Genomic DNA, 24,499 nt, shown 5'->3' with positions numbered 1-24,499 from the left:
AACTGGAGGCAGAGGCAAGGAGAAGGGGGAGGGACTCAGGTGCAGGTGAGCCAGTTGCTGAATTTGTGGGGACCGAGGACCAAGACCCTGGGGGGTAGGGACAGCCAGCTTTGGAGCAGGGACACAGAAAGGCCTGTGAGCATTTCTGGAAATTTCAGGTCATCACTCAGAGATATTTTTTGTTTGGTTGTTTTTTTTGCTGAGGCCATTGGGGTTAAGTGGCTTGCCCAGGGTCACAAGCCAGGAAATGTGAAGTATCTGAGGCCAGATTTGAACTCGGGTCCTCCTGACTCCAGGACTGGTGCTCTGTCCACTGCACCACCTCGCTGGCACACTGGGAGGTATCTATATGGTATAGATATGACAGATCATATAGGGAGTTATTCACAGAACATGCTTGTGGGAAAGAGACAGCAGCAGAGGTGGGAGGAGGGAAGGTTGGGAGGTGTCTGCTCTTTGGGACAGAGGAGTGGCTCCCTAGGAATATCAGCATCTGCAGCCCAGGGGTGTGTGAGAGGAATACCAGAGAAGGGATCAGAAAGTGGGAAGCAACTGGAGGCAAAGGGCCCTTCTCCCCAGTCAGAATCCTGAAACACATGCTTAACCGTGCTTGAGATCAGTCCCCATGGGAAAGGGAAACTGAGGCACAGAATGCCCATCCTCCCCAAACTGCCGCACATCCATTCGATCCTTGCACATTCTCTTCCCTGGGGGAGCGGGAGCTCTTGCAGAGCTGGCTTCTTTGGTGTTCCTTCATGTGTGTCCCCAGAGCCCGGGACAGAAGAGTCATCTACCACTTGTCAACAGGCAAGGCTGGGGCTTGACCCTGGGGGGGGGGCATCTTAATAAGGACACCAATGAACTGATAATGATGGTGAGCCAGAAAGGGCTGCCAGATCACCAGCCAGGGGGCAGTAAGGAAAGGAGGAGCCTGGGGGAGAGGAGGGGGGACACAGGCTGGCTGTCTGGTGGAGGAGGCATTAACACGGCCACTTGGCCACAGAGATGGAGCCAGGAGCCTGATTGGGGGCTGCAGGGGCAGGCAACAGCCTCACTAAGGAGAAGCTTTCCAGACCTCAGGAAGCAGGAGCAGGAGAAGAGAGGGACCTGGGCTTCTTGAGAGCCCTTCCAGCTCTGCTTCCAAAGCTCTGCCTCTGTGGGCTGATCTCCCAGAAAAGACTGGGCAGTCTGGGGAGAAGGGACTGGCAAGGGGAGAGGGGACTGGCAAGGGGAGAAGGGACTGGCAAGGGGAGAGGGGACTGACAAGGGGAGAAAGCCCCGGTCCGGGCCAGCGAGAGGTAGAGCCTTGGGAGCCTAAGCATCCACAGCGGCTGCAGCTGCTTTCAGGGAGAAAGGGAAGGGTCGGGTTGTCTCCTAGGGAGTGAACCCTCGGGGAAGAGGAGGGGTTTCGGGCAAGGAAGGGATTAGGGCACCTTTGATGTGGTTCAGGATCAGTGAGGGGCCGTGCAGGAGGAAGCTGGGGCTGGCCAGCTCTACCCTTGGGAAGCAGCCCCCCAATCCCTTGGCAATCCAGAATTCTAACGGCAAAAAGAACTTGGGGTCTCTAGCCTGGCCGGCAAGGAAGCCCCCCCCCCCAGGTCTGGGCTCTGGTTTGATGACCTCCGGAGAGGGGAAGTTTTCTCAAGCACGTCCGAGCTCCGCTGGTTTCCTTGCGCCCTTCCTGAGTCTCCTTCCTCCACAGGGCCGCCCTTGCCCTTGGGGACGGCCCTCAAGGGTGATGCAAGTTTCAGGGCCGAAGGAGCCTCCCGAGGCGCCTCCGCCAGAACAGCCCCGCCCCTTCAGCCGACCTCCCCGGCCCAGGGACCCCTCGGTGAGGGGAGGGCTCCGCTAGGACCGATCGGGAGGCGTCTGACTGCGGACTCGGGAGTGTAACGATTTGCGCTTCCCAGCCCCGTTCTGCTTCTGGAGCCGCCTGTTTCTAACGCTCCTCCCCCCAACCCCCGCCTTCCCCGCAACCCCCTCCTCTCCATCACACGAGCCGGACTCTGTATCAGATGCTCCTTTATTACTGAGTCAGACAGCGAGCGCTTTGCCTTTGGGCGCCCTCCCCGGGAGAGGCTCCTTTCCCTTCAGCCTCAGCTTCTGGCCACGGAGCGACTTGCCAGAGACAGTTGCTTCCGAGGGATCTCCCTCCAAGTTCTGCACTGAGAAGTCACAAGAGGGCCTTGAACACTGGTCCTGGAGACAGAGGCCCAGCCCGGAAACCCCGGAAAGGACAGGGAGCCCTGCAGACCGCCCGCGCTCCCAAGATGGCCCGGGGGAGGAAAGGGGAGGGATCGCGCAGCCCCATTTGCGCTCCAGGAAAGGGGAGCAGTTACCCGTTCTGTGGGAGGCACATTCGAAGCCACTTCAGGCAGGGCGAATTGTCCTGGGCCGAGGCGAGGGGCCCATTTTCCCCGCTCCTTCCAGTCACCTCCTCCGGCTCTCTGACTGATCTTCCCGGCCACAAAGAGAAAAGGGAGTGTTACAGACCTGCAGATAGCTGGAAGTGATTAGAGGGAGAGTGTGCGCTTGTAGGGATGGGGGGTTGAGGGATGGGGGGCGCTGAACCTCGGGGTGTCTGTGGGGCGGGGCCACTTGTCTGGGGGAAGGCATGTGGGAGCGGACGCGCTCACGGCTCTCACCTGCGCTTACCCACCAGCTGCTGAATAAGGCGGTGCACCTGGGCGTTTCCTCTTATTTTACTGAGCTCGCTGGTGAAGGCGCCGTCTGAGTGTCTCTGGGTCCTGGGGAGGCAGCGGAGCGGGCTGGGGGCCGGAGCGGGCGCGTGGCGGCAGCTGCGTCAGGCCCGGCTCGGCCCCGCGCCCCTCTTCCAGTTCTCTGATTCCCTCCCCCTCCCCCAACATCCCGGGGAAGCGCTCACCTGGGCCCCAGGCCGACCAGCGCGCGGACCAGGCTCTGGACGAAAGCGCTCTCCCTCAGGCGACTCAGCTCGCTGGTGAAGGCGCCGTCCATGTGGCGCTGAGTCCTATCGGGAGACAGGCTGTGAGGGGCGGGGGGAGGAGGCCGAGCCAGGGAGGTGTGGGAGAAGGAGTGCCCCAACCATCCCCATCCGCAGACGTTCCACCCGAGAGCTTCGGCTGGGGCCCGCCAAGTCGGCAGGAGGTCTGAGGGAAGCGCGTCGGTTGCTAACCGTGTCCCCGTCCCTGGTCGGACCCGAAGCATCCTCCGGTCAGGACGCACCCCGGAAAGAGCAGGGGAGGGTGGCCTCCCTCTGCCCAGTCCCGCCCTCTCTCGGAGCCCCGAGCCCAGGTCTGGTTGGCGTCCGCCGATCCCCAGCCACCCAGCTAGGGGAGCCGGGGTGGGAAGATGCAGGGGAAGGATTCACCTCTGAGGAGCCGGGAGCGAAGAAGATCCTTGGATCAAGAAGGCAAAGAGGATCACGAGGGCCCCGACTCCTTTGGCCATGGGGACTGAGGGTTGTGCGCCGGGAGACACGGGATATTCGAAACGTCCGACGGCTGAGCTCTCGGAGCTCCTGAGAAGGAGGGAGCGCGGGCTCAGGGGTCTGAGAAGGAGAGAGGCGGGGCTCAGGGGTCTGAGAAGGAGGGAGCGCGGGCTCAGGGGTCTGAGGAGGGAGCGGAGGCTCAGGGGCCTGAGGAGGGAGCGCGGGCTCAGGGGTCTGAGAAGGAGCGAGCGCGGGCTCAGGGATCTGAGAAGGAGAGAGGCGGGGCTCAGGGGTTTGAGAAGGAGCGAGCGCGGGCTCAGGGATCTGAGAAGGAGAGAGGCGGGGCTCAGGGGTCTGAGAAGGAGGGAGCGCTGGCTCAGGGGTCTGAGGAGGGAGCGGAGGCTCAGGGGCCTGACGAGGGAGCGCGGGCTCAGGGGTCTGAGAAGGAGGGAGCGCGGGCTCAGGGGCTTGAGGAGGGAGCGGAGGCTCAGGGGCCTGAGGAGGGAGCGCGGGCTCAGGAGCCTGAGAAGGAGGGAGCGCAGAGGCAGGGAGCATGAGAAGGAGGGAACGGGGGCTCAGGAGCCTGAGAAGGAGGGAGCGCGGGCTCAGGGGTCTGAGAAGGAGAGAGGCGGGGCTCAGGGGTCTGAGAAGGAGGGAGCGCGGGCTCAGGGGTCTGAGAAGGAGGGAGCGCGGGCTCAGGGATCTGAGAAGGAGGGAGCGCGGGCTCAGGGGTCTGAGAAGGAGGAGCGCAGAGGCAGGAGCTGAGGAGGGAGCGCGGGCTCAGGGATCTGAGAAGGAGGGAGCGCGGGCTCAGGGGCCTGAGGAGGGAGCGGAGGCTCAGGGGCCTGAGGAGGGAGCGCGGGCTCAGGAGCCTGAGAAGGAGGGAGCGCAGAGGCAGGGAGCATGAGAAGGAGGGAACGGGGCCTCAGGAGCCTGAGAAGGAGGGAGCGCAGAGGCAGGAGCCTGAGGAGGGACGGAGGCTCAGGAGCCTGAGAAGGAGGGAGCGGGGGCTCAGGAGCCTGAGGAGGGAGCGCGGGCTCAGGAGCCTGAGAAGGAGGGAGCGGGGGCTCAGGGATCTGAGGAGGGAGCGGAGGCTCAGGGGCCTGAGGAGGGAGCGCGGGCTCAGGGGTCTGAGAAGGAGCGAGCGCGGGCTCAGGGATCTGAGAAGGAGGGAGCGCGGGCTCAGGGGCCTGAGGAGGGAGCGGAGGCTCAGGGGCTGAGGAGGGAGCGCGGGCTCAGGAGCCTGAGAAGGAGGGAGCGCAGAGGCAGGGAGCCTGAGGAGGGAGCGGGGGCTCAGGAGCCTGAGAAGGAGGGAGCGCAGAGGCAGGAGCTGAGGAGGGACGGAGGCTCAAGAGCCTGAGAAGGAGGGAGCGGGGGCTCAGGAGCCTGAGGAGGGAGCGCGGGCTCAGGAGCCTGAGAAGGAGGGAGCGCAGAGGCAGGGAGCCTGAGGAGGAGCGGAGGCTCAGGGGCCTGAGGAGGAGCGGAGGCTCAGGGGCTGAGGAGGGAGCGGGGGCTCAGGAGCCTGAGGAGGGAGCGCGGGCTCAGGGGTCTGAGGAGGGAGCGGGGGCTCAGGAGCCTGAGAAGGAGGGAGCGCAGAGGCAGGAGCCTGAGGAGGGACGGAGGCTCAGGAGCCTGAGAAGAAGGGAGCGCGGGCTCAGGGGTCTGAGAAGGAGGGAACGCGGGCTCAGGGGTCTGAGAAGGAGGGAGCGGGGGCTCAGGAGCCTGAGAAGGAGGGAGCGCAGAGGCAGGGAGCCTGAGGAGGAGGGAGCGGGGGCTCAGGAGCCTGAGAAGGAGGGAGCGCAGAGGCAGGGAGCCTGAGAAGGAAGGAGCGCGGGCTCAGGAGCCTGAGAAGGAGGGAGCGCGGGCTCAGGGGCCGGAGCTGGGCAGCGCGCTCTGGCGCCCGAGATCCGAGATCCAGGGCAGGAGACTTTCTAAGGGGCGGGAACGGGCATGGGGAAGGAGGAGCTAGAGACGAGAAGCGGGCAAGACGGACGCTCCGAGACCGAGACAGACAGAATCATAGAGGCCGAAGCTGGAAGCCTGAGCTAGGGCGGTAAGGAGACAGAGACTGAAAGAAAAGGAAAGAGAAGGAAGGCTCGGACAAGGAGACCCCTATGGGAGAGTTACAGAGACAGGGAGAGGAAGACAGTTCTCAGAGGGGTAGTGAGACAGGGAGAGACAGAGATACGGGGAGATTCAGAGACTCAGAGACATTGGGAGATTCAGAGACCCAGAGACGCTGGGAGAGACAGGGACCCATAAACATTGGGAGAGACAGAGACACAGGGAGATTCAGAGACTCAGAGATACTGGGAGAGAGAGAGAGAGAGATCCAGAGATACTGGGAGAGACAGAGATCCAGAGACATTGGGAGAGACGGAGACCCAGAGACACAGGGAGAGACCGAGACCTAGAGACACTGGGAGGGACTGGGATCCAGAGAGACAGGGACCCAGAGACATTGGGAGAGACAGAGACCGGGAGCGGCAGGAGGAGGGCCGGAGGATGCCTCGTCGCTCAGGAGCCGCTCAGCCCTGCCTGCAGCAGTCCCGCGGCTTCCACTCACCGGCCTCGGCAGAAAGCTCACTGGCTCTCACCTCCCGGCGGACTTCTTCTCCCTTCTCCGTTTCTATTTTGCCTTCTCCTCCCAGGCGGCCGCCTGACCCCAGTGCTTGGTTCGGGGACTTGCTCGCTATAAATCCCCTGGGGCCTGGGACCTCGAGGGCGGAGACGGAGGCTCGGGGCGCCAGGGTTCCCCTGGTACCCGCCCCCCACGCCCGCCCGGTGCCCTTTCGGAGGCTCCACGGTTTCCGCCCCGGCGACTTCGCAAACAGTTAGTCCGGGGCCATCGATCGGCCGGGAAGGTCAAGGCCGCCCCTCCAGCTGTCATCCTCTCCAGGGGCAGGTGCCCAGCCCTGGCTGCCCGAGCTGAAGCCTGCTGCGGTGGATCGATGGCCCCGCCCAGTCCCTTCTCATCCCTTTCCTGGCCCCGAAGGCCGGATAGAGGCTTCGGAAGGGTTGGGGCGGGCAAGCCTAGCCTCCGTGCCTGAGGGAGATTGTGGGGGCCTCGAGGTCGGGCCCACTGACTGCCTCTGCCTCGGTCTTTCCTTGAGTTTGTACATCCAAATGGGAACTCCGGGTACTGAGAGAGAGCAGAGGGAGGGGGAGGAAGAGAGCATCTCCGCTCAGAGGATGCTTGGAGGGAGGGCAGAGTGCGCAGAGCAGGGAACTGGGACCTCTGGGGCGTTTGGCTATAACAATTTGTGCCAGTCGTGGGGATGGTGAAGAGCTGGGGAGACAGGGCTTTAGGGAGATAACCTAAGCACAGGCATTAAAAAAAGGTCCAGGAGGGTAGGGAAGCCAGTTGGGGGGACACCCAGCCTGGGAGCCCGGGATGAAGCTGGGGGAAAGTTCCCCCGAGTCCTGCCTGGCTTCCGCAGACATGGAGGAAAAGTCTAGGGCATGGGTGCGCCTGTGGAGGCCAGTTGCTTGCCTCAGAGACCGGAAGCCAAGCAGGCACCAGAGGTTAAGGGCCCTGGGCCTGGTGCTTCTTCCTAGGGGAGGTGCAGAACCGTCAAAGACTTTCTGGGGGGAGGACCTTAATTCAGTCGGCTCAGAAGGATGGATGGAGGGATCCGACAGGCTCAAATTGAAACTAGAGCAGATTCAGGAGGGCGAGAACAGTCTCAGCCTGGGGTGGGGCGTCAGTGAGGAGGTTTTAGCGATGCTCTCTTTGGGGGGGGGGCTTCCTGAGCCCTTCCCCCACCCCTCAGACCTGTACCCAGAGCAGGACCCAGGGTTCTGCTGTTTGCATTTTATATACATCTGCATGGAGGCCCAAACATCGGACCTAGATTAGTCTAATCAAACCATAGAAACTTGTGCAGGAGCTAGAGCTTCTGGAGCCTAAAATTGGTCTTGGAAATAGAGAACCATTTTATCTAGGTCCAGGACGGCTGGATGGGGCAATGGATACAGCATGGGGCCCAGAGACAAGAAGGCATCATCATCCTGAGTTCAAATCTGGCCTTACATACTTCCTAGATGTGTGACCCTGGGCAAACCACTTCATCCTTTGTGCCTCAGTTTCCTTTGGTAAATTGATCTGGTGAAGGAAATGGTAAACCCCTCCAGTATCTTTGCCAAGAAAATCCAAATTGGGCCAAGAACAGCCGGACAGGACTGAAATGATAGAACATTTGTAGGTTCTCTGACTGACAGCACCCTGGACTCCCGGTACCTTGACCAATGAGCTCTTCCCGAACTGTCTCCGAAGTCACGCGGTATTGCCCCTGCTTCCAGACCAATGTCCATCCCGGATTCCCAGACTATCCCACCCTTTCCAAGTCTTGATTGTATTGGAAGGCGAGGGACGCTGGTGGTAACCCAGTGCTTCTGGGTCCCCTCACTTCGGCCATCTCTGCAAAGAGGGGAGGGGCGCGCGCGCGCGTGTGCGTGCGTGCCTGCGTGTGTTTGTGTTGGGGGGGCTCGCTTCAGAGCCCGGAGAGGGCGGGACCGAGAAGGGGCGAGGCCGGGGTGGAGCCAGAGAACTTACCGCGTGCTGAAAGCCGGAGTTGAGCTCAGCAGCCAGGACCGGAGATAGGCTGGGGGCGGGGGGAGGACCAGAGGTTAGGGCGCCCGGCCCCCGCTCTTCAGCCCCTGGGCCCTCTTTGTCCGTTCCCGGGGCTCCTCAGTCGGAGCTGAGTCTCCGGGAATGCGGCGCGGCGCCCCGTCTCCGTTTGGCGGGGCGCGGCGCTGTCCACGGTCCTGAAGGGGATCCGTCCTCGGCGATGCCGGGGAACCGCAGTTTCTCGAACGCCAGCGAGCTCGCGGGCAGCGGCAGAGGGGGCCTGGGGACCCTCGAGCCGCATGTGGGCGCTCTGGTCGGGGGCATCCTGCTCATGGTCACCGTACTGGCTGGCAATGCGCTCGTGTGTGTGAGCGTGGCGGCGGAACGGGCCCTGCAGACCCCCACCAACTTCTTCATAGTGAGCCTGGCCGTGGCCGACCTGCTGCTGGCGCTACTAGTTCTCCCGCTCTTCGTCTACTCCGAGGTGAGGTGAACCCGGATCCAGGAAGCCCCCTGGCCCGGTCTGCCCGTCCAACCTGCCTCCTAGACCCAAGCCACTCCCATCCCTTTTGCAGTCCCTCTCTCCTCCATTGGACTCCCCCCCCCCCCAGCTCCCGCTTCTAACTCGGGATCTTCCCCCTCCTTTGGATAAAGGACATCACTCTTCCCCCTCCCCCCCAATTCCTTTTACTGTCTATTCTTGGACCTTCCACTCCAATTGTCCAGCCCAGGATCCTGCCTGCCCCCTCCCCCATATCCCGGTATAAACCCCTAGTCTAGTCTACTTCATGTTGCACGGTCCCTGTCGCTGATTCTTTGAATCCCGTCCCCTGCTACCCCTTTCATGTCTGTCCCATACTTTCCCTAGCCCTCCTTTGCTAATTCCTTTCATACACATCTCATCTCTTGAAACACTGAACCTGACACGGTCATGCCCTCTGACCATTGTCCTCAACCTTCCCATAGTCCTCCAGACTCCAATACCAGTCCTGGTTTCCTGAGATCGAGGAGGGAGATGAAGATGACAAGATAGCAATAGACTGAGAAAGGCAACTGGGAGAGAGAGAAAAGAGAGGGATGCACAGAGAAACGGAGGAAAGAGGGGTGGAGGGAAAGAAAAGGAGAAGAAAGAAGAGAGAGGAAGGGAAGGGAAGAGAGAGAGTAATAGAGGGAAGAGAGAAATGGAGAGACACAGAGATGTCGGGAGAAACAGAGGAGAGATGGAGGGAGAGGAAGTCTGGGGAGGAGAGAGACAGAGAGAAAGAGAGAGAGAGAGAGAGAGAGAGAGAGAGAGAGAGAGAGAGAGAGACAGAGAGACAGAGAGACAGAGAGACAGAGAGACAGAGACAAAGAAATGTAGAAACCAAAGAGGGATGAGAAGTGCAGGGAGAGGAAGGCTGGGGAAAAGAATAAAGGAGAGAAGGTGATGCAGGAGAGAAAGAAGAAGAGAGAGAAACACAGACACAGACAAAAGGAGAGGAAGAGAGAGAAAGAGAAACACAGAGGAGAAAGGAAAGAAGGAGATGCTAATCTGCTGTCAGTTCAAGTCTGAGCAACCTGTCTTGCTCTGCCCAAAGAGCAATGTTGAAGATCTCTCAGAGGGTGTTTAGGGGAAGCAGTTTTCTCCTTGTCCCAGCTGTTTCTGGGACTAATTGAACCCAAAGGCCCAAGGGACCTCATCCTTGGTCACCTACCCACTCCTAGCCCATTAAGCTGTTTTGGGATCCTGACTGGCTAGCCCACATTATCTGGTGAGTTGGCCTTCCTGACTTAGTCATGTGCACGTTGGATAAGCAAGCCATCCAAGTCTTTATCCAAGTTCACTGTAAAAATGTGGAACAGCCCAGCCTCCTGGACAGACTCCGGGGGCGCTCTGGTGAATACCTCCTTCTGAGTGACACGGACTGCGTGGGGCGCAGCCTTGCAGCTAGTGCCTGAGATGCCCGGCCCAATCTCCCTCTTGTTTCCAGATTTTCTAACTCTGTGCCTTTTAATAAGAATCTGTTCAGTGAAGTGTGTGAAGAATCTAGATCCCTTTGACCCCCTCTTCTTAAGCTCAGACACCAAAGAATGGGAGAGTCAGTCAAAGGATTTCAGCCAGCCCCCACTCCTTGCATCACTAGTATTTCTTCCCTTGGTTCTGCCCTAAGGAGTGAGCAGCACAAGGTTCCTAATGCAACTGTCCAGGTAAAGACAGGCCCTCTCTATAAAGCAGAAACCAACTTATAAAACATCCATCTGGGGGCGGAGGATAAACTGGGTCACCTCTGAGGGGCCCGAGGCGCAGCAGGAGCACAGCCAGGGATGAAGACAAGGTGGTTCTTGTCTGAGGTCGTCAGACTTGCGTCATGGGACCTGCGGGGCTGAGGCAGCACCTGGCCACTTCCTGCTCTTCCAGCATTATCATCCCATGGAGGGGGTTGGGAGGGGGAATTGCTGCACTCTGACCGGGGACTCATGGCCGACCTCAAACGTTGGGATCACTCAGTATGGGGTGCTCCTCCTACTTTGGAAGGAAGGGGGCGGGGTGTATGAGGGAGGGGGTCCTGGGAGACCAAACTTTCTTGTTACTTTTGGGGTCTTTGTGAATGTCCTCACAGGTGGTGTGAAGGACAGACTGAGGGAAGGGTAGGGGATGAGGACAAGCTAATCCAGGGAGGGAGGGGTCATTCTGAACTCTGACGTCTCTGCTGCCCACTAAGCCTTTAATCTCAGTGGAGAGGACAGAGGAGGAGGGGCCGAGATCTCCTTTGGAGGGTGTCTGGTAGGGCCTGGTTGAGGCTCCCAAGATTTACAGTGAAGCGATCCAGGCACTTGGATTCTTTGTCAGCGATCTCTAGAGCTGGAAGTAATGGAGGCTTTGAGACTGAGAGTTGTAAGGGACCTTAGAGATCTTTTAGTTCAGAGGGCTCCAGGGAATTGGAGACTAGGGTGCAGGAGATCCCAAAGCATCTGGACAACCAAGGCCCAGGGAGAGAGGAGTACTTACAAAGATTGATTCTACCCCCACTTGGCACAGGGGCCTGGTCAGCACCAGGTCTTTTGATCCAACCCTAAGGGCCATCCTACTACACAAAGCCACTGAATGGCCCCTCCAATGGCAGTGAGGTCCAGATGTCAACGTGGAAAGGAAGGGAGAGCAGCCTTTCCCGCATCCCCACTCGTCCACTGCCCAGGAAACAGTGGGTGGGGGACATGGCCAAGATCTCAGCCAGAGTTCAGAAGCAGAAGGAGGGCTCCCAGGGCAGACCATGCTTTTCTTCTCCCGACCAGACTGGAATAAGCACAGCTATTTTGGCCAAATCTACACCCCTGTCTGGGTCCCTGGTGTGCCCCGTTTGTGCTCTGCAGAGGGAGAAATCTGAGGGCATTGGGGTGTAGCCTCCCAGCTTCTCTCTGTCCCAAATGAGAGTGGGTGTGTGCCGTGAGTGTTCTTTCTCTCCCTGTTTCTCAGTGTCTCTGTCTCCCTGTCTCTCTCTCTGTTTCTGACTCTTTCTCTGTCTCTTTGTGTCTGTGTCTCTGCCTGTCTGTGTGTCTCTGTCTTTGTCTCTCTCTGTGTCTCTGTCTGTCTCTCTCCCCCCACACACACTGTGAATGTCTGAGTGGTTGACGCCGGGACCTCAGAGCTCTGTCCATCCGTCCCAGTACCAGGGAGGCGTATGGACTCTGAACCCGGCTCTGTGTGATGCTCTGATGACTATGGACGTGATGCTCTGCACAGCCTCCATCTTCCACCTCTGCGCCATCAGCGTGGACAGGTGGGCCTCCTCCCCCAGCCCCGCCCCCCAGCCAGCTGGCCTCTCTGCCTCCCGAGGCTGACCCCGGACACACAAGTTAGCAAAGGCGGAGAATCGAGCCCCCTCCCGGCCTCCCTGGCTCGCTGCCGAGGGGCTGCCTTCCCCCAGAGCCCCAGCTCGGGCCGCCAGTTTGGCTCCTCGAAGCCGGCGACTGCGCGGGAGGGGCCCCCTCCCGGCTAGCCCCCAGCTCCCCGGCCTCCCCCCGCAGGTTCATCGCGGTCTCCGTGCCCCTGAACTACAGCCGGCGGCAGCTGGGGAGGCGGCAGCTGCTGCTCATCGGCGCCGTGTGGGGGCTGGCCTTCGCCGTGGCCGCGCCGGTGCTGTTCGGTCTCAACGGCGCCCCGGACCGGGACCCGGCCGTGTGCCAGCTGGAGAGCCGGAACTACGTCGTCTGGTCGTCGGTGTGCTCCTTCTTCCTGCCCTGCCCGCTGATGCTGGTCCTCTACTGCGCCATGTTCCGGCGCCTCCGCACCTGGGAGGAGGCCCGCAGGGCCAAGCTGCGGCGGAGCCTGGGCCCGGGGGCCGCCCGCGGGCCGGGCCGGCCGCCCCGGCCCTGGCCTCGCCGGCGCTTTCCGGGGCCCGACTCGGAGGGCTCGGACGGGGGCGGCCGCAACCCGGAGGACCCGGACGCGGAGGGCCCCGACCGGGAGGGCCACTCGGCCCGCGGCCCAATCCAGACGGTGTCTTACCCAGTCGGGCCCCGGCCCCAGGCGCTGCCCCCCGCCGGGCCCCCGAAAAAACGAGCCAAGATCACGGGCCGGGAGCGGAAGGCCATGAGGGTGCTGCCGGTGGTAGTCGGTGGGTGTCCCCTCGGCAGCTGGGGTTCTGAGAGGAGGCCGGGGAGCCGGGACTTGGAAGGGGGTGGGGTGGAGGGAGGGCGGGGAGCCCAGGACAGGGGGGAGGGGCGGCGGGAGGGCGGGGAGCCCAGGACTGGGGGGGAGGGGCGGCGGGAGAAGTGCATCCCGGAGTTGAGGACCGGCCTCACGGAAGCCTCTTACCCCCAGGTGCCTTCCTCGTGTGCTGGACGCCGTTCTTTGTGGTCCACGTCACCAGGGCGCTGTGCCCCGCCTGCCCCCTGCCCCGGGGGCTGGTCAGCGTAGTCACGTGGTTGGGTTACGTGAACAGCGCCCTGAACCCTGTCATCTACACCGTCTTCAATACGGAGTTCCGGAACTTCTTTCGCCGCGTGCTCGGGCTCCTTTGCTAGGACCCTGGCTGGGGGCAGAGGCAGACCCACGACCCTCCTCCCAGGGCGTTGGGACCGAGGATCCCAGCTGCCTTAGCGCTGGGCCGCGGCTGCGGCTGGCTACTGCAGAGGCAGACGCTCCGGGCACCCCGAGGGTGGGGGTTCGGGGTCAGCAGAGAAGAGCCGGAGGGCGCAGGGCGGGTGCCTGGCGGAGCCTCCCCCCTAGGGAGGCCCTGTGAACATGTGCACTTCCTGGGGAGGGGCGGGAGGGGAAGCTTCGTCCTTGCCCCCGGTGCTGACAGGGCTTGGGTATTTATAGCCTGACTGCCCACCCATCGTGCACCGCCCTCTCCGGAGCTGGACTCCCAGTCCAACAGATCCGGGGCCCCTGATGGCCCAAAGGGACCCGGCAGCCTTGGCTCTCCCGGGCAGCTCCCCCCCTCAACCCTGGGAAAGGGGGCAGGGGGACTGTACAGAAGGACTGATAGGAGGGATGTGAGCCTAATAAAATGGCCTTCCCCTTTCACATCTGGGAGCCCCCGGGCTGGCCACCCTGAGAGGTCTCTCCTCTCCCGTTGCCCCAGCACTCCCAGCTGTGCCACGTGCTCACTTAGACCAGGCCGGCTTGCCCGAGGCCGTCTGGCCCAGCTGCCCGCTGGCTTTGGGGAGCCATTCAGTGCTCAGCAGCGAGCGCTGGGGGAAGGGCTCAGCCTGACAGCTTCCCTCCGCGCTGGTGGAGGAAAGACCTGGCAAGGTCCCTCAACAGGGAGTCCCCGATTCCTTCTGGCAACTCAGAGTGAGATCGCAGAAGGTTATGGGAGTTAAGTGACCCAGGCAGGGCTGCCATCCCGAAGTCGGGGGTCCACCCATCCCCATAGCCGGACCTGGAGATCACCGAGGGCATCCTTCGGCTCCTCAGGCAGCGGGCTGGGGCTAAGCAGGTTTGCAGAGGATGAGGGTCTACCACCTGTCCTGAGCCTAGAAGCTTCCCCTTCCGCTTGTGTTTTACTTCCCATGAAGGAGACAGCACAGCCATCAGCTCCCATTCTACAGATGAGAAAAACGAGGCTCGGAGCGCAGAGCCCTTACCGGCACAGCCTGGGGAGTCGATCCTCATGTGGATTCCTGGGTTTTCCTCTCAAGTCAGGGGGGTCTAAGGCAGCCCCGCGGGCTCCTCCCTCCCTCGTGATTCGGTCCCCCTCCCATGACAGTAATTCGAGGTGTTGAGTTCTTCGCCGAGTTTTGCAAAGTTATGGACCGTGAAGTGGAGCGCTCGGGCTCCGTGGCAGGGACTTGAGAGGTGTGAAAGCAGTCTGCTGGGAAGGGCGGGGCTCTCACCCCAGCATCAGCCCCCCTCCCACCTCTGCTCAGCAGGCCAGATGTTCTCCTGCTCCAGCGGAGAGCCCTCCCACACAGCCATGGTGGTGCCGGCCTGCTCAGTCCCCCCAGAGAGGGGGCGTGCAACTGGGCTGCCTGCCTTGCCCTGCTGGGGAGCCTCTGAAAGCGTCACCCTAGGGACTCAGCCACAGGGGGCAGCAGGGCCGAAGGCCCGGGTTCCTGCAGGCGGGCAGCACACCCTGCTGGAGGAGAGCTGTCCGGCTGGGGCGGCCAGTCCTTCACCAAGCCTGTCCCGGAGCCAGAATACTGCCTCGGAACCTGGGCTGGGGGGCAGCACCTGCGACTCTAAGCCGAGCAGCCAGCCCGCCAGCTTCTGCAGGCTCCTCCGGTTTGATCTAAAAGAGCCGGACGATGCCCAGGGACTGGAGCCCGGTCACTCGCCCCTGCAGCAATGGCCAGCGCACTAAAGGAGGAGACCCTCCTCCTCTAGTGCCTCCCCTTTCTATGTACTGTCTTGCCCTGTCCCCTGCCTGCCCACGAGTGAGAGATGGGCCCGAGCCCGCAGGGAATGCAGACCCTTGGGGGCAGGGCACAGGGCGGAGCGAGGACCATTGTGTCACATCACGTGCCATGATTCGCTGCTCCAGGGGCAGAGATGTGGCCCCCGTCAGCTTAGGACCCCTTTGCCACTGGCATTTTCTCAGCCCCTCCTGGATCTGTCAGCAGCCACAGCCCAGCCAGATCCCTCCGTCTTTAGCTTTTCCCAAGTCTCTGGATATTGCCAGGACCCCAGGGCATCCCGGTCACTTGGCTGGGCAGATAGCAAGACTAACTACCGCGGGTGGGACGACGGCTAGGGGCCGCTACCAACAGCTGGGAGCCAGGTTTCTCTGGAGAAAGTTAGTGGGAAGTTCTGCTGCTCCAATGCCTCTGTTCTCTCCAAGAAAGAGACAGAACCCGGCCCATCTCCTAAAGGGAGACAATCTGGGCAAGCGACCTAGTAGCAAGGGGAGCCAGGGGTGGGGTGGGACAAAACGCCTTTTGCCCAGGACGAATTCCCCAAGAAAATCTTGAGGAAAGCCAGTAAAAGTGTTTAAAAGAGAACATGGAATTCTCATGACTTTTTAAAAAACAAATATGGGAGGATGGGCACTTCATTGGCGATGTCCTGAGCTCAGGTGCTACTCCCCTGTTGAAGCCAGTTGGTCTGAGGGACTGAATCTGCTGACATTGCCACGCCCCCCAACTCCTCCGGGAGCCCTTCCCCTGCGGAAGAGGGCCGTTTCCTGGAAGGGACCCCAGGGCACATCTCAAGCCTGGTGCTGGCAATGCGCAAGGAAATGAGCTGCGGAAGCGTCCTTCTCCAGGGGAACATTCTGCTCTGAGTGATCCCATCAGGTAGGGCTTCTCTACTGGGTGGCCTGCTCCTAGAGAGGTCGAGGCCCATTCCTGAGGTAACAGGAAAAGAGCCGAGGTTTCCAGGATGCTCTGAACAGAGGAGTGTGAGCTTGGCTCGGAATTAGTGTTAGGGCTGCCGATTCCTGGCCGAAAGAGGGCTTTTAGAGGGCATGCTATGAAGCAGGAAGCTTCCACAGCCAGGGACTCGTGGAATAGAGGACTGGATCTTGAAGGGATCTATGAACTTACAGAGGTGGAAACTGCATCCAAAAGACCAGAAAGACCTTCATCCTCTGGGGGGGTTGGGGGGGGGAGGGTCCTGGGCCTTTCTCTAGATTCCAACATTCCCAGGTTCCCTCTATCCACGATCCACCTCCCGAGGCTGCTCACTGTCCACACAGGGTCAGTCCATCTCCTCTAAGCATGTTTCTCTGATTCTATCTTCCACACCCTTTCTTCTGTACTATTGATCATTGACAAAGTACTCCTGGTACCCAGGGAGCATCTTGCTGTTACTCAATTCAATCACTCGACAGAGATTGCTTTGTGATGGGGCAATCTCATGTCCTGTGGCTCTCATCCAAGTGCTCCCACGAGATGGTCCTTGAGCATCCATCTGCCCAGTGACTGGAGGCCTTCCTTCCTATGTCTGAACATCCCAAGAATGGGGAGCGATGGGGCCTTACCATGTGACCGACTCATCTTCTCCTTACAAGTCCATGACATCTTCACCAGTTGACACCTACTGCAGGTTGATACCTACTCTCATCCACAATGGGCCCCTTCCTGGCCCTCCACGGGACTATAATTTTCAGACTTTTTCTTCTTCCATGTCTTGCCAATGTATAACATTGGCTTAAAAATGTGGCTCTTTGTTTTGGCGAGTTTGGGGACATCACAGGATCTTGGAAATGTCCCAAAGGCCATCCCAACTCTTTCCTCTTCTTGTTTTATCCTGGGTCCGATTCATTGTTCATTTGTTCTGTCTGTCTCAGATATGCACATTAATGGAAGGTTCTAGAGGCCATCCATCCAATTGCATTTTCATAATCTGAGTACTATCTTTTTCCTCTGTTTGGTCTTCGTTGAGTGACTGAAGAGGCACACCTTTTTTTGAATGGTTACAGATGCTGAGGCTCTGGAGTATTCTGACCTTTGATGTCACCAGCTCAAGGTCACCTGGACCCAATTTGAGCATTTCTATTGCACTTCAAGATCTCAAAGTATGTTATATGTTAACCCTTTTGGTCCTTAAAACAATCCTGAGAAGTTGGTGCTCTGTGAACCCAGGGACACATAGCTAGCACCTAAGATTGGATTCAAACAGGTCTTCCTGATGTTCCGTTCACAAAGAATCCTTTAACATGGATTTCCCCAAACACATCAGCAAACACCTCTCAAAAACGCCTTGACTGATGTCTGTGATGAGAAGACATTTGAATAAGTTATTTTTGCTGTTCTATCTTTCAAAAAAATCTCAAATGCTTCTGAAACGACTGGTGGGATATGATTTGGGGGGAATAAAGTCTTAAAGGTAGTGCTTTGCTCTACCCAGTTGAAAACTTCCCCCATCCCAAAAAATCAACAAACAATGAACATGGTAGAGTGAGGCGTTTCTCTATATCTTTCAGCTAATTATGAGATCTGGCCATTGTAAAATATTACTTGTGGATACCTGCCAGTTAGGGGAGGAAGTAGGGGTAAGGAGGGGAAATTTTGGAACAAAAGGTCATGCAAGGGTCATTATTGGAAAAATTATCCACACATAGGCTTTGTAAATAAAAAGCTTTAATAAAAAAATAAAAAAATATTACTTGTGGAAAACCTAACTGCACCCTACTGATGTCTCCGACGCATCTGAAAAATAGCTGCTTGTTGGCTGTTGCTGTCCGATTGTTAGCTATTGCTGGCTCTTGATTGTCTTTTTCAGTGTAAGCAAGGTCTGAAAAGCTTTTTCCACCTTTAATATCATCCCATCTTTCAGATTCTGTGAATTCTGTGAATCAATCTCTCTATATCGTCATGATTGTGTTGCCAGAATATGGCAAAGTGTATACTTGGCCCAATATGTCTGCCTTTCCCATCTTTATTCATTCTTTGTCTATCACATTTTCTCTGAGCACATATGAATATTTGAATCAAGTATGGTGGCTCTACTATCATGAATGGTGAAAAACTATATTTTTATAATAAAACATCTACAGGTCTTTTTGATTTTTCTTAGTTGTTATACATTTTGTTCCAGGGGCAGACGGGTAATAAATGTGTAAAGCACCAGACCTGGAATCAGAAAGATTCATTTTCCTGAATTTAAATTTGGCCTTAGACACTTAACAGTGTGACACTGGGCAGGTCATTTTACCCTGTTCGCTTCTGTTTCCTCACCTGTAAAATGAGCTGAAGAAGGAAATGGCAAACCTTTCCAATATTTATCAAGAAAACCCCAAATGGAGTTATGAAGATTTGGACATGACTAAAAAATATCCCCTCTCCAACCTCATCTTTAAATGAAACCCTTGGGATGACTACTTAGGTAGTAACCTAAGTATCCTTGACAAACTTTAAAAAAAATTATCCTTCGTTTTCTCTCTACTTTATGATGTGATGCTGCTCAAAGCATCATAAACAATCTTGTTTTCCCCAATTGATAAATAATCAAAGGATACGAACAATTCTCAGATGACAAAATCAAAGCCATCTATAGTCTTATAAAAATACAATAAGTCACTATCGATTAGAGAAATTCAAATTAAAACAACTCTTTTCACTTTTCAGATTGGCTAAGATGACAGGAAAAGATAATGGTCAATGTTGGAGGGGATGTGGGAAAACCGGGACTCTAATGTATTGTTGGTGGAACTGTGAATGGATCCAACCATTCTATGTCCAAAGGGCTATAGAATTGTGCATACCCTTTGATCCAGCAGTACCATTCCCGGGTCTGTATCCCAAGAAAATCATAAAGGAGGGAAAAGGACCCACAGGGGCAAGAATGTTTGCAGCAGCGCTTTTTGTGGTAGCAAAGAATTGGAAAAGGTTTGGATGTCCGCCAACTGGGGAACGGCTGAACAAGTTGTGGTACATGAAGGTAATGGAATATTATTGTTCTATAAAAATGACAAACAAGCTAATTGTTAGAAAGGCCTGGAAAGATTTACAAGAACTGATGCTGAGTGAAACGCGCAGAACCAGGACTACATTGCGCACAGTAACAGCAAGAGTGTGCAGTGATTGACTATGAAAGGTTTGGTTCTTTTCAGTGGGTCAGTGGATAGAAAACACCACCTGCATCCAGAAAAAGAATTATGGAGATCAAATGTAAATCAACCCATGCTATAGTCACTTCTTTTTTTTCTGTTTTTTTTCTCTTCCATGGTTTTTCCCTTTTGATTTTTCTCTCCCGATGCGATTCATAAAGCGATACTTATTTAAAATAAGTAAATAAACAAATAAACAATCTTGTTTCTCTGAAAGATTCTACAAATGAGATTCTATTCTAAGACGTTGCATTTGGTTACCATCTTTCTCCGCTTGGAATTAAGTGTAGTGTTTGCTGCTTAAGGCGTTTTCTGGACTTGTTTGGAATCCTTGTCATGGCAACTGATTTATACCTACCGCGCTCCTATATAAAATGGTTAGGGTGAGGCCTTTTCTCTAGCGAGGCCGGCAGTGTGGGCCGGCCCCCCCGGGACGCTGAATCGGCGGCTGGACCCTCGGGTGCCAGCGTTTGTTTCCACCCCGGCTGCTTTGTCACCGCCTGTCGCCCCAGGACTTGGCGGTGAGTGGCAAGGCTGAGGTGCGAGGTCCCGGCCAAGCGGAACGAGTGTTCTCCGCCTCCCATTCCAGCGGGGAGGTCCTCACGCGCTCGGGAGAGACACCCCCTGCCCCCCGAGCTGGCGGCCACCCTGGTAGTGAACTCCAAGGCACCCAGGGAGGAGCTGGGAGGAGGTGGGCGGAGCTAGCCCCTTGGGCCCCACACCACGTGAAGACCGCCCGCTCCCGGCGAAGTTTTGACTGAGTCAAAGGTGAACTTGAGAGGAGGAAGCGCTCACGCTGGGGTCCGCGTCCGCCGCGGCGCGAGAAAGGGGACTTCATGACACGCGATGAAAGGAGCAGACGCTGCAGCGGAAACAGCGGCCTTGCTCCGAGAACTGAGTCACTCTCCCAAACCCAAATCCGCGCAAAGTTCTGGCCCAAGAAGCTGCCCTCTGCCGGCCCGAGAACGGGAGCAAATCCGTGTCCGATGTAGCTCCCCCTAGCGTGGCGTGGGAGGGGCACAGTTTGGGACTCCAAATGGAACCCAAAATAACCTGTTAGAGAACCGACGGGAGCGGCTCCGGCCGCACCAACAACCTGAGGGGCTCGGGTCCGGGACGCGCCCCCGTTAAAGAGAAGGTCCTCGGGAGCGGAACGTTTGTCCCGCAGCCCTCGGGGCACAGCAGGTGCCTAACAAGGCTCGCGGCGCGCCTGGGATCCCTTGGGGGATCGGCTTCTTGCTCGGGATCCTGAGGGAGCCTCTCGGGCCTTACTGTGCGCCGGGAACCCTGTGACTTCAGCCGCGGTGTCTGTAGCGCCGCCCCCAGCGCGGTCCGGGATGTGGCCTTTTGTCCTGGGGCGACAACCAAGCGGCGCGGGGCGCTCCCTGTCCCTTGGGCCGGCGCCGGGCCTCTCCGAAAGGCCGGTCAGTGATCAGTACGTTCCCCGGCCTTCCCGGAGGCTTCTCTCGGACATCGCGACAACGGGGCGTCCGGAGGCCCCGGTTCTCGCCACGGAACCGCCGAAGGGGCCCAGGGCCCGGATCCGGCGGCGAGGTCGGCAGAGGCCGCGCGTTTGAAACAGAAGCGCGGGAAAGTCGTAGGAGGCTCCCGAAGCGCGGGAAACCATGTGGCGGCTCCCCGGCTCTTCTGAGTAAGACAAAGGTCCACACCCACCCAGGGCGGAGCTTACGAGGGAAAGGGGCGGGGCCTCGGAGGCTAGATGCCCAGCCTCCTCTCCAGCCCCGCCCCGGGCAATGGGATCAGCTCGGAAGGACCCTTGGCTGGGCCGCTGGTGCTCCCCCCGCCGGTGCTCCAGGGTCGTAAGTGGCTCCGACAGATAATAACCTGCTTGTCCTCCCCAGCCCTGCGCAGACCCGCACACAGACACATGGATACGGACGGAAAAAGGACACACACCCACACACACCCACACACACACCCACTCACTCACACACACACTCTCACACACACACACACACACACACTCACTCACACACACACACTCACACTCTCACACCTACCCACACCCACACACACTCACACACCCACACACACCTACACACTCACACATACACACTCACTCACTCTCACACCCTCACACACACCCCCACTCACTCACACACACTCACACACACCCACTCTCACACACACCCACTCTCACACACACCCACTCACACTCTCACTCACACACACACACTCACACTCTCACACCTACCACACCCACACCCACACACACCCACACACACCCACTCTCACACACACCCACTCTCACACACACCCACTCACTCACACACACACACACTCACACTCTCACACCTACCCACACACCCACTCACTCATACACACTCACACACTCACTCACACACTCACACACACCCTCACTCACACACACTCACACATTCTCTCACACACCCACACACACACACTCACACAAGGGCTGACCAGGAGGAAGCAGCCCAGATGGGCTTTCCAGCCCTCCCTTCTCCCCCCCCCCCCCAGGAGACAGGGGTGGGGGCTGCTCAGGCCAGGAAGGCCCTGTGCGCTGGGGGAGGGGCAGTTCAGTGCACGTTGAGCTCGGGCCCCAGCTCTCTCAGGTCCCCCTTCCCGGCTCCCACAGCCCCAGGGGTGAGATGTCACTCTGCAGCAGGGCGAGGGAGAGCCCCCAGACCAGGCCGAAGTCCTTTCCCACACTGGCCTGTGCTCCAGGAGCACCTCCCTGAGACTCCTCTCCAACCCTGTCTGTGCTGAAGCCTTTCCTGTGACCCACAAGGCGTTTTGTTATCGGGACCTTCCAGGAGGTCTAGGGCCATCCCCCCATTTTACAGCAAAGCAAACTGAGACCCGAGACTCCGCCCGGAGAACGACGTCCCCAGCGGGCGCCGGGGCCTCTCCCATAATTCAGCCTCCCACACACAGCAGGCCTTTACTAAGTGTTTGTGGTGGTGGAGTCTTTTATTTAGAGATTACTTAAAAACCACAGTGATGTTTGTCCCCGCAGAGGCTGGGGTACAGGCAGCCATCGTGGGCACCCACAGCCAAAGGCTCCTGAGAGGGGGCAGGGCCTGGTGACGCTGCGGGCGCTCGAAGCCTTTCCAGCCTGGCAGAGCCCGCTCTGTGCCCGGAGCCCTGCGCCACTCACCCTCGGGCAGCTGACGCTCAGTCTGGGCCGAGGGCTTCGCTGCTGCCCAGAGATGTCACCGGGGCTACCCCAGAGAGGTCCGAGGGCCCGCCGGGGCCGCCGCTCGCCCCCCGGACCACGAGCCCCCCCGGCTGCTTTCAGCGGGGTCAGCCGAGCCGTCCGGGACCGTGAGCACGAGAGGTACGTCAAGGGGAGTGTGGGGGGGGGCCCGCTGCACGGCCGGGTCTGGGGTCCAGCTCCTGTCCACGGCGCCCCCTGCTGGGGGACCTCACGGGGCCTCCTGGGCCTGGGGTGCTGCCGCCATTCACACGGTGACCTTCTGGATCACGCTCTCAGTGACGTGGACTTCGTCGGCCTGGACGGTGACCGTGGCCGACTGACCACACATGTGCTGGTGGTCCTTCCAGTCCTGCAAGCAGAGAACCCGTGGGGCCGGCTCTGAGCCCCGGAACGGACCCCGGGGACACCCCCATTGAGGGGAGCCCCCAGACCCTGCTGGCGCGGGCCCTGCTCTCAGGGCGCTCGGGGGCCCCACAAGGGCCTCCTGGACAGGGGGAAGGAAAGGCCATCGCCCCAAGAACGGACACATCGAGTGACCCCGGCCCAGAGTCTGGCCAGGGCGGGCCGGGTCACAGAAGGCCCCCAGGAGGCCGGAGCTCAGACCCTGTGAGGGTCCAGGGAGATCACGTCTGTGAAGGCGCCATAACTGGGCAGAGTCTGGAAAGGGGGGTTAGGCAGCTGAGGAGGGAGCCTGGTGCGAGTGACGCCATGGAAATGCAGAGGGGAGGGGGGAGGGAGGGAGGGAGGAAGAGAAAAGGAGGAGGGAGAGAGGGGGAAAGAGGAGGGGAAGGGGAAGAAAGGAGGGGGAGGGGGAGAGAGGAAAAGAAGGGGAGGAGGGAGAGAGGAAGAGAAGGGGAGGAGGGAGAGAGGAAGAGAAGGGGAGGAGAGAGAGAGGAAAAGAAGGGGAGGAGGGAGAGAGGAAGAGAAGGGGAGGAGGGAGAGAGGAAGAGAAGGGGAGGAGGGAGAGAGGAAGAGAAGAGGGAGAAGAGGGAGAGGGGCAGGGGGTCGGGTTAGGGGACCACAGAGCTAGTTTGTGAACAAGGGCAAAGGCCAGAGCGTTTCTAGGGCTGAAGCCGGTGTCTGGGGACTCCCCTGGGACCAGGCCAGGCCCTGGGGGGGGGGGTGGATGTGGGAGGAAGGAAGAGGAGTTTGGCGGGGAGCAGGGACGCTTAACTAGGTGAGAACAAAGAACAAAGGGGGAAATGGTCAAGCTAAAGTCAGAACGAGGGGACCCACAAATCTCCTCGAGAGGCTGAGCCCAGGAGAGCTTCCCCGCTCCATTTGGGAAGGCCGGAGTTCCTGACTGAGAATTTCGCTTTCTAGCCGAACCCCCTGAAAGGAACTCGTCAGGAGGAGAAGCCAGTGCTGGGTCCCCAGTCTCTCTCCCTTTCCCTGTGGCCGGAGGACCACAAATACGGGCGCACAACGCACCCCAAATACAACCGGACTCCTGGCTCCCAGGGGAGGGGGAAGGGGGAAGACTGCTTCCAGCCCCCCAGGGCCAGGGAAGCCCCGAGCCCAGCATCCCCACACACCCCCAGGCGGAGAAGACAGGGAGAGCTCCCTCGGCCCTAATGGGTCCGGGCCTGGCCAGGGTCGCCACCCTGGCTGGTCCCTCGCCCCGCCATCATTTCCCAGGGGTGCCCACAATGAGGAGAGAAGGCGGCCCTTTAACCCCAAAGGGAGCACTTGGCAGCCGCAGCTCCATACAAGGCCCTGGCTGCAGGGCAGGTGGGAGCACCACCGGAGCCAGGAGTTTTCATCTGCTTTAAAAAGGGTAGAGCTGTCCCTCCCCCAGCCCCTCAAAAAGCCAAGATGTAATTCAGGGACCCTCCGGAGATCTCCTCAGCGCCACCGGGGCAATAACAGGTGATTGATGGCACAGAAATGCCCGGGTAAACACTGTTATCGCTCTTCACCGGCTGCAGATAAGGCAATTAGGCCCCAACCCATCCCGGCCGCCCGGGCCCCCCCGGCCAGACCAGGCCGTCTGCTGCCCCGTGGGTCGCTCCAGAGCCCGACGCCCGAGTGGGGGAGGGGAGGCGGCCAGTTACCTTCCGTTGGCAGAAAGTGGAGCAGTAGTTGACCTTGTGGCATCCCGTGCACTCGTTCATGGCTTCCCGGCCACAGTTGACACAAGATTGCTGAGAAACAGAGAGAGGGACTGAGTGAGCGCGCGCCCGGGCAGCGCGGCAGGAGGCTGGAGGGGGCCCGAGGAAGCAGCTGCTTAGTCTGGTCCTTTCCCCTGGAAAGCGGGCGGGGCCGAGACCAGGCCAAGCCTCCCCTGGCCTTCCCGGGCTGGCAGATCCCCATCCCTAAGGCAAAAAGCTGTCCCTGCCCTGCAG

General features: G+C 59.0%; 3 protein-coding genes across 9 annotated transcripts in view; 1 reads left to right on the top strand and 2 right to left on the bottom strand.

The window, feature by feature from the left end:
- Positions 1–2,005: 2,005 nt before the first annotated feature.
- On the bottom strand, positions 2,006–6,085 carry SCT (secretin). 6 transcript variants are annotated; one of them, XM_051963905.1, is made up of 6 exons: positions 5,976–6,085; positions 3,350–3,529; positions 2,885–2,989; positions 2,646–2,768; positions 2,340–2,456; positions 2,006–2,165 (listed from the first exon to the last, which is right to left on the bottom strand). In XM_051963905.1, the coding sequence occupies exons 2-6, from the start codon at positions 3,427–3,429 to the stop codon at positions 2,027–2,029; spliced, it is 564 nt and encodes a 187-aa protein (XP_051819865.1). In that variant the 5' UTR covers positions 3,430–3,529; positions 5,976–6,085; the 3' UTR covers positions 2,006–2,026. The 6 variants fall into 6 exon arrangements, with proteins under 6 accessions (XP_051819865.1, XP_051819871.1, XP_051819870.1 ...); XM_051963911.1 differs by having other exon boundaries at positions 2,006–2,160; XM_051963910.1 differs by having other exon boundaries at positions 2,646–2,747.
- A 2,114-nt stretch (positions 6,086–8,199) lies between these two features.
- DRD4 (dopamine receptor D4) lies at positions 8,200–12,983 on the top strand. The gene is made up of 4 exons (XM_051966958.1): positions 8,200–8,463; positions 11,625–11,737; positions 11,985–12,574; positions 12,781–12,983. Exons 1-4 carry the CDS (start codon positions 8,200–8,202, stop codon positions 12,981–12,983), a joined length of 1,170 nt encoding a protein of 389 aa, XP_051822918.1.
- Positions 12,984–21,888: 8,905 nt separating this feature from the next.
- DEAF1 (DEAF1 transcription factor) overlaps positions 21,889–24,499 on the bottom strand; it is a 32,008-nt gene continuing 29,397 nt past the window's right edge. For both annotated transcript variants that reach the window (XM_051967595.1, XM_051967596.1), the window contains exons 12-13: positions 24,209–24,298; positions 21,889–22,503 (exon numbers count right to left, since the gene is read on the bottom strand). In XM_051967595.1, coding sequence (XP_051823555.1) covers positions 22,399–22,503; positions 24,209–24,298 — 195 coding nt within the window. In that variant the 3' untranslated portion in view covers positions 21,889–22,398. The remainder of the gene's footprint in view (positions 22,504–24,208; positions 24,299–24,499) is intronic.

Source organism: Antechinus flavipes, chromosome 6, assembly GCF_016432865.1.
Source record: "Antechinus flavipes isolate AdamAnt ecotype Samford, QLD, Australia chromosome 6, AdamAnt_v2, whole genome shotgun sequence".
Taxonomy (NCBI): domain Eukaryota; kingdom Metazoa; phylum Chordata; class Mammalia; order Dasyuromorphia; family Dasyuridae; genus Antechinus; species Antechinus flavipes.
Note: the sequence above shows the minus strand (reverse complement) of the source record. Positions and strands in the feature narration are given on the sequence as shown.

Excerpts from the sequence above, each read along its gene's own strand:
- DRD4 (XM_051966958.1), top strand. The coding sequence starts at position 8,200 with ATGCCGGGGAACCGCAGTTTCTCGAACGCCAGCGAGCTCGCGGGCAGC. Across the intron at positions 8,464-11,624 it reads CGCTCTTCGTCTACTCCGAG|TACCAGGGAGGCGTATGGAC; the intron begins GTGAGGTGAACC and ends CATCCGTCCCAG. Across the intron at positions 11,738-11,984 it reads TGCGCCATCAGCGTGGACAG|GTTCATCGCGGTCTCCGTGC; the intron begins GTGGGCCTCCTC and ends CTCCCCCCGCAG.
- SCT (XM_051963905.1), bottom strand. The coding sequence starts at position 3,429 with ATGGCCAAAGGAGTCGGGGCCCTCGTGATCCTCTTTGCCTTCTTGATC. Across the intron at positions 2,769-2,884 it reads CTGGTCGGCCTGGGGCCCAG|CCCGCTCCGCTGCCTCCCCA; the intron begins GTGAGCGCTTCC and ends TCCGGCCCCCAG. Across the intron at positions 2,457-2,645 it reads CAGCTGGTGGGTAAGCGCAG|ATCAGTCAGAGAGCCGGAGG; the intron begins GTGAGAGCCGTG and ends GTGGCCGGGAAG.